The sequence below is a fragment of the Aedes albopictus genome, chromosome 2, assembly GCF_035046485.1.
Source record: "Aedes albopictus strain Foshan chromosome 2, AalbF5, whole genome shotgun sequence".
NCBI classification, from domain to species: Eukaryota; Metazoa; Arthropoda; class Insecta; order Diptera; family Culicidae; genus Aedes; species Aedes albopictus.
In genome coordinates this window covers 160,268,811-160,281,549 of record NC_085137.1, presented here as the reverse complement: position 1 = coordinate 160,281,549, position 12,739 = coordinate 160,268,811, and the positions used below count along the sequence as shown (strand labels likewise).

Here is a 12,739-nt window from a genome sequence, read left to right as displayed (position 1 = left end):
GAGTTTTTCGTATCCGGTTGCCTTTAGTGTAGGTATACAATGCAATTGCACACTGTCAGGAAAGCACCGAGTGCGGTGCAGGAGAAAAAGGTATCGTGATTTATACCCGTACATTCGGTAGAACATGCAAGCCCTTTGATATCGAATTTCGGCAGAACATAAAGAGTGTTACCTACTGGATGTTGGTTTGAGCCAGATATTTAGTGCATTGTAATCGTATATATTGACGTGAATCGCATATCAGTCCCATCTTTGCTGGATTTCCTATGCATATGGGACAGATATGCGATTCACGGCAGTATATGGGTATATGACATGCAAAAAATGCAAGCCATTTCAGTTGTGATACATGTATAGAACGTTTTCCTAGCCTGTACTATGTACTTACTATGCTAAACGGCACTATGTTTGGATAGTGCTGTCAGCAGCATGATGATCAGCTGGTAACGTCGCAATTTATTCAAATCCATCCATCACCTTCATATTCGTCATCAATAAACTGAAGACAGGGTTGAAAAATGTAACAAAAATGTCATTGACTGTGCAAATTTTACTGCCTCAATCGATAATATCAAGGATGATATCATTATTTTCTCATAACTAATCAGAATTGAAAGATTTGTGCATAAGGACATTTTTTTTAGGTTTATGTCAAATATAATAAATTAAAAATCTTTGTTTATGTCTAAAGTAGATTGGAATCATAGGTCAGAGAAAATCAGAAAATAAATCGACAAAATTGAATGTGCAAATCTCCGGTATTCTAATAGAACATGCCAAATGGAAACTACAACGTTTGACAACGTGTTGCACACGTGTTTGATAATGAATTGATATTTGAACTGCGAAAAGAAATCCACGTGCTCCGCTGGGAATCGAACCCACGAGCCCCAGTTCGCTAGACGGGCGCTTCTTTACTCCAAGCTATCGAGAGACTTGACTATCGCGGTCTCCTGAAGGCACAGAACTGAACTCGATTCCACTAATGCACATGGTTTGTTCCTTTTCACAAATCAAAAAATAATTCCTCTCCTGCTCTGACATTCATGCACATTGCAGTAAACAACAGAGACGTGTACATGTTTATCTAATTTCATCCGAAGGAGATTTGGATTGTGAAAAGAAACAAACCATGTGCATTAGTGGAGTCGAGTTCAGTCCTGTGCCTTCAAATCTGCTTTTGCATCGAAAGACTACCTATCGTTGGATGGACTTGGTGTCCCAAACCTGGCAAGCCACTGCTATCCAGAGTAGACCAACAATCTTTAGACAAGTACTTCAAACGGAAAGCGGAATTCCATGGAATCAACAATGGGCAAATATCCCAAGTTAGCGACTGCTGTGAGAGAGAAAATCGAAGGAAAAGGGCTCTGTTCGGAAACATTCGAAAGCAGAACTTCAGGAGAAGTTCGCTTCTGGTATTTCTGCACATTTTCAGTAATCAATACAAACAAGCCAAGAAGGTTGCATATTATCTGGGATTGCGCTGCGAAGACTGGAAACGTTAAATTCAAAGCAAAAGAGTCCCCATCAGCTAGTTTCGCTGAACAATGTTCTCTACAGGTTTCGGGAGCATAAGATTGGAATGAGAAGTGAGAATAGCTAAAGAAGACCAAAATTCCCATTTGTTTATGCAAAGATGATTCCGAAGACGATGCACCTAGCACTTATGTGTTGTTGCAAGTAATGCCGTTCACAAAGCTGTGTATTGTTTGTGAAAAACCTCAACGCAATTCGCTAGAACAACAGAAGTGGCCACAAAACAGCATTATGTGGACCATATGTTGGTCGGCGTAGAAAGCGAAGATGGAGCCATTCAACTAGCAGCAGATGCCTGAGTTGTGTTGAACATAGCAATCGGAGACAGCGTTTGTGGATCACAGCAACAGCAATCGATATCTTGTGAGGCAGGCGATGAAGTTCTTCAAAACAGTTCCTATCCTTCACCATATGGTCGGACGCTCCTGAATCCAGGAACCAATGGAACGTATAACTTGACTTCTCCGCAGCTCCAGCAATATCCGATTCACAAGTGGCAACAAACGCGATGTCCTCGGAACAGCCGACGTTCGCTCGTCCCCTTTGGTCCATCCAGGTTTTCCAAACTCACGGCTCGTTTTTCCGGCTTCAGGTTTGACCTTACAATCCGAACGTTTGTGTCCAATCTTGCCGCAATTGTAACACTTGTAATTGAATTTCTTACCGACAAACGCTGATTCAGGTCCTTCGTCGTCGCAATTTTGATTCTTAACTTTCCGCTTCGTTTCTTCTTCCAGCAATCGACTCTTCACGAAATTCAACGAAATCTTCTCGAACGACATGGTTTCCAGAGCGGTGCATAGTCCGTCATACGATTCCGGCAGGGTTAACAACAGCTGCGTGATCGCATCGTCCTCTTCTATGTTTGCTCCTGTCGTCTTCAATCCCCGAAGAAGCTTGTCGAATTCCAGAAGATGGTTCTGCATGCTTACTCCATTCTTCAGCTTCATCATCCCAAGTCTTCTACGGTAAAAGAGTCGATTCGCCAATCCTCGTCGTTGAAAGGTATTCCGAAGACTTTTCCAACATTCCTTGGCGGTTTCTCTTCCCATCACGAACTCCAAATGGCTATCAGCGATACGATGGATAATCAGGCTCTTACACTTGCGATCGTCCTTCCTGCGTTGCTCGAGTTTACGCTTCTTCTCTGCTTTCACTTCAGGAGTGTCTCCATCAGCTTCGGCGAAGTACTCTTCTATGAATAGGACTTTGTTGGACAAGGCACGTTCGATGATCTGTGATGCTGGTCTTTCAAAGAGCCTGTGGGGTGAAGCTGTGCTGGCTGCTACTTATTTGAGTAACCGTAGTCCGACAAGTGCATTGGAAGTTGTGAAGACACCCTATGAGATGTGGTACTCGAGGAAGCCGAACATAGACAATCTTCGAGTGTTTGGATCAATTGTCTACACGCATGTACCGAAACAGCGACGAGGAAAGTTGGACCCAAAGTCAGAGAAGAACATCATGGTCGGATATGCCACAAGCGGATACAGAATCTGGGATCCTCGGAAGAAGAAGCTGTTTATTTCTCGTGACGTTATATTTGATGAAAGAAGGAAGGAGAAGCCAAAAGTATTTCCTGCTGCTGATGTGGATGAGTCTAGCGATGAACTGGATAGCGAGGAGCGAATTGTAATCGAGCCGGAAAATTGTCTGGAAGAGGTGCAACCTGCAAACGTGGATGCTGAACATTATGAAGCGGAAGATGAACCTGTTCCAAGACCGGATGATGCAAGTGAAACTCTTGACGCGGAGGAAGGTCCAAGTAGGAAACGAGGTCGTCCAGCCGATGAAACGTTCAATGAGCATCCAGTGCAGAAGCGAGCGATTAAAGTACCGACCCGGTTCAACGATTATCATATGACGCACAATGCAGAATCAACGTTGGCATACGCTCTTAGTGCTGAAGCATTTGTAGACGAGATCCCCAATAACATTGATGAACTGAAGAAAAGAAGCGACTGGAGATTTTGGAAAGCAGCTATTGAGTCGGAATTATTATCGTTGAAGAAAAATGGAACCTGGACTTTGGAAGCAAACCCAGGAAACAAAAATATTGTTGACTGTAAATGGCTATTCAAACTCAAACGTGATGGAGATGGAAACATTGAACGCTACAAGGCCCGCTTAGTAGCAAAAGGATATTCGCAGAAGAAGAACTTTGATTACAATGAAACCTACGCGCCTGTTGCAAGAATTTCTACGATCCGAATCCTGTTGGCTGTGGCAAACCAAAAGCGATGTGCAATCCATCAAATGGATGTCAAGACAGCATTCTTGAACGGGACGTTAAAGGAAGAAATATATATGAAGCAGCCCGAAGGTTTTGAAGAAGGAGGACCCAACATGGTTTGCCGATTGAGGAAATCGCTGTATGGATTAAAACAAGCACCGCGAAGCTGGAACGAAGAATTCAACAATTTCATTCTGAGCCTGGGTTTCCAACGATCTGCCTATGACAGCTGCCTGTATTTTCGTAAAGTTGGAGATGTTACTGTTTATCTTTTGCTGTATGTCGATGATATCTTGCTGATTTCAAACAATCTGGACGAAATTGCCTGTATCAAACGGAAGCTGTCCAGGAAATTCGAAATGAGCGATATGGGCGAACTGAAACAATTCCTTGGATTGAAGATTGATTACAACCAAAATCGAGGAGAAATGAAGATAAGTCAATCACGGTACATTGATAGACTACTGAACCATTTTGGAATGTCGGATTGCCATCCGGTATCAACACCACTTGAACCTCAACTAAAACTGGAGAAGCAAGGAAATGGACCAATCACGAAACATCCGTACCGAGAACTGGTTGGCTGCTTATCATATCTGGCGTTGTCTTCAAGACCGGACATCAGTGCAGCAGTTAACCTGTTCAGTAGATATCAATCGGCACCAACAGATATACACTGGACACATCTCAAACGATTACTTCGCTATTTGAAGGGAACGAGAAATCTCGGATTAATGTATCGTCGCAGTAGCCAAGCAGATGCCCTAATTGGATATGCTGATGCTGACTGGGGTAATGATTGTGAAGACAGACGTTCAATATCCGGATTTGTGTACCAGATTTTCGATGCCACTGTTTCATGGACATCTAGAAAGCAGAACACAGTAGCATTGTCGTCGACTGAAGCTGAGTATGTTTCTCTTAGTCAAGCTACTTGTGAAGCCATTTGGATAAGAAATCTCTTGGTAGAACTTGGAATACCGATGGATAAACCTGTGAAGATCTACGAGGATAATCAATCTTGCATTAAAATTTCGGAAGAACCTCGGGAGCATAAACGTATGAAGCATGTTGATATACGATTCCATTTCATTCGTGAGTGCATCCAAAACAAGATCATCCAACCGGTTTATATTTCGACGAAGGAGCAAGTTGCCGATATACTCACAAAAGGACTTCCTGCTGGACCCTTTCTGTTTCTCCGAAGTAAGCTGAACCTGTCCGATTGAGGAGGAGTGCAATCATAGCAATCGGAGACAGCGTTTGTGGATCACAGCAACCACTGAACTGAAGTGTCAAGTTGGGTGTAACAAAAAATCCTTTCTTTACTGTTTCAACCTCTAACCAATAAACACATTGTTGAGAACCACTGCCTTTCAATAAGTTGGACATCGAACTCCGTCTCTGTTTTTGATACTCTTCACCAGGAAAAGACAGATCACAAAAATCTTCACATTGGATTAGAGCCTGTCGTCCTTGACATATGGTGGTACTGGTACATACAGACAGTTTCACCTTCAAACTCAATACCCAAAATACTATTCCAAACTTTTGAAGCGTCCACCCACTAAAATAGAGGTTCTACGAACGGTCATGTCCATTTTCGACCTTTTGGGTGTATTATCACATGTACTCTTCTTCTTCTTCTTGTTGGTGTAACGTCCTCATTGGGACAAAGCCTGCTTCTCAGCTTAGTGTTCTATGAGCAATTCCACAGTTATTAACTGAGAGCTTCCTCTGCCAATGACCATTTTGCATGCGTATATCGTGTGGCAGGCACGAAGATACTCTATGCCCAAGGAAGTCAAGGAAATTTCCTTTACGAAAAGATCCTGGACCGACCGAGAATCGAACCCGTCCCCCTCAGCATGGTCATGCTGAATACCCGTGCGTTTACCGCCTCGGCTATATGGGCCCTTCACATGTACTCGTTTCTCCCAAAATACTCTTCCAAGAGATTTGGCGATTCGGCACAACCTCCCACGGTGGGTGCCAATGTAACAATAAAGTTATGCAGAACACCACAAATGCATCGTGCCCCACGTTAGGGCCGGAAGGGGGGGGCACATAACGGACAACTATCGGCAGAATCCTACAAATACCTCTAATTTTAGATTCCGTATCAGGCCAAACATTAAGGCACTTGGATACGAAAAAATCGAATGGAACATGACAAATGCACAAAACACACCATGCAAGACACCACAAAAATTGTACCCTGTTATCCAAATGTATAACGGAGTCCAATCCCAGGACGACGAGGTTTGATTATTGTTCTTGGTCCATCAGTCAATCCTGTGATAACACACTCCATGTAATATTCAAAGATTTTTCCATGATGCAACTCATGCAAAATTCTCAAAACTATTTTACAAACGTAACAATGTTCTGTGCCGCCGGTATACACCATACGGTGCCTGGCGGATAAGCGCGATATTAGATGCTACAGCTATTAACAACTGCATGTTGGTTCAAGGGCAATGTGGCTGGTGCAGCAACAAAGTTAAAACGTACCATAGATATTAGTTGCAATACCTAATAGGTAGGTGGTTCCAAGGTTAGTTAAATGTTTTTGGCCGAAAGTCTACGAGGAGGGGGGGGGGTTTGAGATGACCAAAATTTGGTCTACGGGGTTTATGAACAGTCACTTAGCAGGGACATCAGCTTATGGGCAAACTCGAATCTGTGAGCCCAATTAGGATTAGCATTTCTAGACCAAACTAGCTTTGTAAGCAGAAAATGCTGTGAACAATAGGCAAACTGGCATACGAAATACAATTCTAGGATGACTGATGGCTTAAGAACAGTTATGGCACCTCGTCATCCTATGAATGGAATTTGTTATCCATTAGGGTAACGATCATATTTATGTTATGTGATGTATGTTGTTAAGTTGTGACGTTGTTTTATTGTGCAATTGTAAGTTTCTGTTCTATTTTTCATAACAAGACGCCTACGCGAAAAATAAAATCGAACATTTGTAGGATTTCATTATACTATTGTAGCAGTATGTACCCTCAGTGTACCAGTAGCCGCTCACGAACGTAGAAAACAAGGTTCTCTGTAAAAATACAATCTTTTTTCCACGGATATTTAAAATATGCGTGCCGAATCATATAGGGTGCGGGCACCGGTTTTGGCCAGTCTAAGGGAAATTATTTTTATAAAAATAACCAATAATCCAATGAAAACTACCAATGTGTTAAATGAAAGGTTTCGATCTATACTTTATTAGAAAAATGCAGAAATCAAGCCAATACTTGATTCTTGTATTAAAAATGGCACTGGCCAAAATAGAAGTCTTGCCGCAGTTTTGGCCATATTCTTAGCTTTGGTTTCGATTTTGGCCAATCACGTGTATTTCTTATGGGAGTGGCCAAATTAGAACACCCTGCCCAAAATAGATATATGGGAGCTGATTTTTTAAGGAAAATTATTTTTTTCTTCTGGTTTTTGTGGTGTATACCACACTTAAACGATAAGCTACCTTGGTAGCGTTCTGATTGGAACGTGAACAATGTACGTTTGTAAATAATACTCTTTTGTAAAAGATCTAATAAAAGTAGATGGCGAGCTGGCCCTCGCTCTCTTTTACGTTGTGAACTGATCCTGAACGAAACATCTTTTTATTACGTCTCTCTTGAACAACAATCTACTAGGTAAATTAGTTTAATTTACTTCGTTTTACCATAAACTCATTCTTCTTCTTCTTCTTTATGGCTCGACGTCCCCACTGGGACTTGGCCTGCCTCGCTTCAACTTAGTGTTCTTTCAGCACTTCCACAGTTATTGATTGACGGGCTTTCTTTGCCTGTCATCGCATGAATTTGTATATTGTGAGGCAAGTACAATGATACACTATGCCCAGGGAGTCGAGAAAATTTCCCCGACTGGAACGGGAATCGAACCCGCCGTCTCCGGATTGGCGATCCATAGCCTTAACCACTAGGCTAACTGGAGACCCCATAAACTCATTACTCGGTTATAAAAGTGGCGACGAGAAAAATAAAGGACTCTTTCAAGACGCGTGTGATTAGTGCAAAATAAAAAAAAAAAAAAAAAAAACAAAACGTTAAAGGCACAGCATCTGCCTCATCTGCCAAATTGAGTGTGTTCGATTTCTGTCGGTATTAGCACCTCTCCAAGCGGTAGGCAGTAATCATCATTTGAAACCTCCTGTTGAAGTGTGGACAAATCTCCATTTGACGTCGTTAAATATAACTAAAAGTAAAATCAGCAGAGTGGAACAGGGAATCACATTGCGCAACTGCGGCAAAATTGTCTGGCCCGGTGCTACCTATTGTCCTTTTTGTATGTTTTGTTCAGCGTTTGGTAGGTAAGTGCTCAAAGAGTTGTTTTCGTTTCAAACTATTGAATAGGATAGGAGATGTGTGTAGCTACAAGTGAGTAAATATTGATGCATAATATGTGAATAATGATAATGGGCCAAATTGCTTTAAAATGGACTAGTGCTAAAAAGGTATTATTTGTTTTACTTTTTTGATTAATAAGCGTGTTTTCTATATTTTTTCGTAAAGGTTCTCGTGGAAGTACTTCTAAGATGGCTAATTGGTCATTTGCGGCAGGATTTGCGACTGAAGTGGCACTAAAAGCAATGGAATGCAACTGCACCAGCGATTCGGCATGCGATGTGACGGGCGTGAACAACAGAGTTTTAAACGGATGGCGAGCGAAAAAGTTCGTAGTACATGTCGAGGTCAGACAATGGCCAAACGGAGAAATCGCATTTGAAGGAAACATCGAGCGTTTTTCACTGGAGAACAAGATGACTACTAAGGAGCAAATGTTCCATCTGAGATGCCAAATGGCGAAAATTGAGAGCTATGTTTCGAATGTGCCTAATGTGTTAAGAAGTGTTATTTGCGTATTACAAAATGTTGTGATCTGTATTATGTTATTTGACTATGCTCAAAAATATTTAGTTTGTTTGTATTGTCGTGGTGCTTAGGATTCGTGAATGGATTTTTTTGTGAAACTGCACAGCTTAGAATAGTACAACTTCAGAATTGTTAAGGGGGGAGAACTGTGGTGTATACCACACTTAAACGATAAGCTACCTTGGTAGCGTTCTGATTGGAACGTGAACAATGTACGTTTGTAAATAATACTCTTTTGTAAAAGATCTAATAAAAGTAGATGGCGAGCTGGCCCTCGCTCTCTTTTACATTGTGAACTGATCCTGAACGAAACATCTTTTTATTACGTCTCTCTTGAACAACAATCTACTAGGTAAATTAGTTTAATTTACTTCGTTTTACCATAAACTCATTACTCGGTTATAAAAGTTTTTAATCAAAATGTATGGTTTTAACAGCTGCAATCATATTATTATATTAGAATCTACTAGTAAAAAATAAATTTATGCCAATTTAGATCGTTACAGGCTGAATATCGCACTATGGCCAAAACTCCGGGCTGGCCAAAACTGAAGCTTCTACCCTACGGATGAAGACAATGGTATATATTTATGCCAATAAACATCATTTTCATGACGGTGAGCAGCTATTGGAATATGAGCGACTACTGGACTACTGGCTCATCTGACAAAATTAACGCTCTACTTCCCATGGTTGCTCTAGAGCACCATCGATTTTCGACGAACTCGTGACAAACGAAATCAGGTGAATATGATGCAATAGTTTTTAGAATATGATTGTAATCTTATTAGGTAAACCCTACTCCCAACTACTTGTTTCAATAGTGGAACTGTTGATAAACAATCAAAATACTGTTGATTTACAGCTAAAATGTTTTTCGTTGATTTCGAAAAATTTGGCCAATTTGCAATAACTTTTGTTCAAGCACTTTCTCCGAAACGCTTTCTTGGCATAGAAAAAAGTCGTTCAAAGTCGTAGGAAGGAAAGGGTTAATAAAATAATTACAATGCATACAACAGTACGATCAAAACTGGGTCATGTCATCCTCACCTATATTATCCTTCAGCAAGCAAGCCCAAGTGCTGCTTGCCAACCTAGAATATAATGACAAACCTAGAAAAATTCTGGCATCTCTTTCCCAAACCCATTTTTATCGCCGAATAAGCTTCAGTCAAAGGTAGTGCATCATAACTCAATGTCAATCACAAAGTTACCTATCATCATCATAAAAGGATAGATGAACTAGGTGCAAAAAGGCGTTGGGCTTGTAGCAGAAAATTCGTAAACCAAGGAAAAACTAAGGAGGCTGAAGAAGAAGACTGCGACTAAGTCATATGCATACACTTGCTTTAAAAATGAATTCTGATGGTTTTCTTGAGAATAAATTAAAGCCTATTTGAACAAAGATGACTAAGTACTCTATGTAAGGAGAAATGAGCAAAAATTATTGTTCTATTCGTATGTCTCTAAAAACTGGATTTTTTGCCAGCCCTAGGAACGTGAAATATGAAAATTGTCCTGGTCACGCGATGAACACCCACCTATCATCAGTTCCCGGTCTTAGGGCAAAAGCGTAATAAAAAATCCCATAAACAAACAGTATATCCCCACTACCTCCACATACATTTTGCACACTTACCGTACTGTTTGGAGAAGATATAGTTGAGCAAAAATTTCACCATCCGATGCAGCAGTGTCGGTTCGACGGCATAAACGATGCCCTCCAGCTCGGAGATACCGAGTTCGGCCGTGGCCGCTTGCGTCAGGAGCAACATATCGCACAGGCTGAAGAACATGTGCACGCTGGTGTCAAGCGATTCGTCGTACTTCTGCAGCTGTTTGATCAATACGCGCAACAGCTCCAGTACGCGCTTGTTCAGGTGCTGCCGGGTTTGTCGCGGGGTGGATTCGAACGTTTCCTTCCCGGCGGCGGTTTGTTGGTCGGCTTGCATGGCTTTAATGATGACTTGAAACAGACACTTGTACAACCGGTAGAACATGGCTTTTTGCTCACTGGACAGTTCCATTTTGTCCAACAGGCGGAAATCGTTGAACACGATGTTCCTCAAAGTGGGCAGATGGGACTTGACGTCGAGATCCAGCTCCAGGAAGGCGGTCAATCGGGTGACACAGTCGGCGTACTGTTCGCATAGCTCACGGCATTTTCCCTGCAATCAATGAGTTAAGGTTATACGTAATGAAATGGTTGATTCAATTGATGCCTATATGTTGTGAACCACTAAGCTGCACACGACGATGTGTCCCGGCAACCCCAAACTCCAGGACGTAACAATATATTTTTGGAACTATTGGAGAAATTTACGTAGGAATGTTTGGCGGAATTTTCATTTTCATTTTGCAGCATTTGGTGGGGCAATGAGAGCGCAAGTAAGTCCATAAAGCCGATGATAAGGAGAGGTAATGGCTGAATAGTAGGGTGGCCCACACTTATATGAAAAACCAAAAAAGTTGAAAAATGCCAAGTCTTACCTCCTAAATCATTTGTTTTGGACTCTCAGAAGCTACGTTCAAAATTTGAGCAAAATCGGTTGAGCCTAAAGGGGCGCTCAAAACGCTTGAAGTTTGCATGGGAAAACTTGGTCAAATGTATGCAGAAATTTTAAGTTTTCGAATTTTGCCGCTAGGTGGCGCTGTAAGCGTTCAATAAACAAATTGAATTATTGTAGGTGACTGTATGCCAAAGAACTTTGTCGAAGACCGCGAAGGGATCCGACGGCTGTGAAAAAAGTTATACCCTAGGCAAAGTGTTGAGATTTCATTATTGCTATTATTCCTTTACATGTATTGAAAAAACAACAATAAAGTTTATCCTCACTTTACCTTGGGTATAACTTTTTTCACAGACGTTAGATCACTTTGCGGTCTTCGACAAAGTTGTTTGGCATATAGTCACCTACAATAATACCAAAGGGTTTGATTACTGAACGCTTACAGCGCCACTTAGTGGCAAAATTCGAAAACTTAAAATTTCTGCATACATTTGGCCAAGTTTTCCCATACAAACTTCAAGCGTTTTGAGCGCCCCTTTAGGCTCAACCGATTTTGCTCAAATTTTGAACGTACCTTCAGGGAGTCCAAAACAACTGATTTAGGAGGTAAGACTTGGCATTTTTCGATTTTTTTTGTTTTTCATATAAGTGTGGGCCACCTTACTGAATAGTCTTTGCTGACCGATTCTATAACATTCCCCAGAAAACCATTCCCCAGAAAATCAAACCCCAGAATTCCATTCCCCAGAATGTACCATTCCCCAGAAAACCATTTCCCAGAAACCCATTCCCCAGAATGTACCATTCCCCAGAAATCCATTCCCCAGAATGTACCATTCCCCAGAAAAAAATAAAACTATTGCTTTAATTCTGAATGGTTTATATTAATAGCTAAAAATCAAATATTTGTTCGTAAAAAATCACCGGAAGAAACATCCTGCCAAAAATTCTTATTTGACAAGAAAAACTTCGGAAATAAGCATGATTTGCCTTTACAATTTAGGCTATTGGTATAATTATTGGCATCGCAACTGCTTACTTTTTCAACATACATTTTTCCTTCTTTTCTGCATAGGCTGTTCTTTCGAATTGTACTTTTCAGTAAATTATCGGCATCAAAACTTCTTACATTTTCTACGTAGTTTTTTCCTTCTTTTCTGCATAGGCTATTGTTTCAAGTTACACTATTCAGGTAATTATCGGCACCACAAGCACAGGTGTTTAGAAATTTAGAAAAAATATGAAATCGACACTGATTTTTCATTTGGGCCTAACTGACATTTTCGAGTTCTCTTCATCGATCCTCTTTTTGTGTTATCACAGAAAGTTTATTGAGTTGTCCAAAGATTTTTTGGTTGAAATGTGAAGTAGACGACTACATGTTGCTATAGAAACAAAAAAATAATGATTTTATTTGTTTTGATCAAGTTATTAGCGAAAGAGAGAATCGACGAAGAGAAATCGATCAAGTCAGTTAGGCCCTTATGAAGAATCATTGTCGAAATAAATATAACAGCAATTTTAACACCGGTGGAGGCTGTAATGCCCATAATTTCCCG

General features: G+C 40.9%; 1 protein-coding gene across 1 annotated transcript in view; it reads right to left on the bottom strand.

Annotated features, from left to right (window-relative positions):
- The window catches only part of LOC109407231 (uncharacterized), a 43,698-nt gene that overhangs the window by 12,212 nt on the left and 18,747 nt on the right, over positions 1-12,739 (bottom strand). The window contains exon 5 of the mRNA XM_062850650.1: positions 10,310-10,838. Coding sequence (XP_062706634.1) covers positions 10,310-10,838 — 529 coding nt within the window. The remainder of the gene's footprint in view (positions 1-10,309; positions 10,839-12,739) is intronic.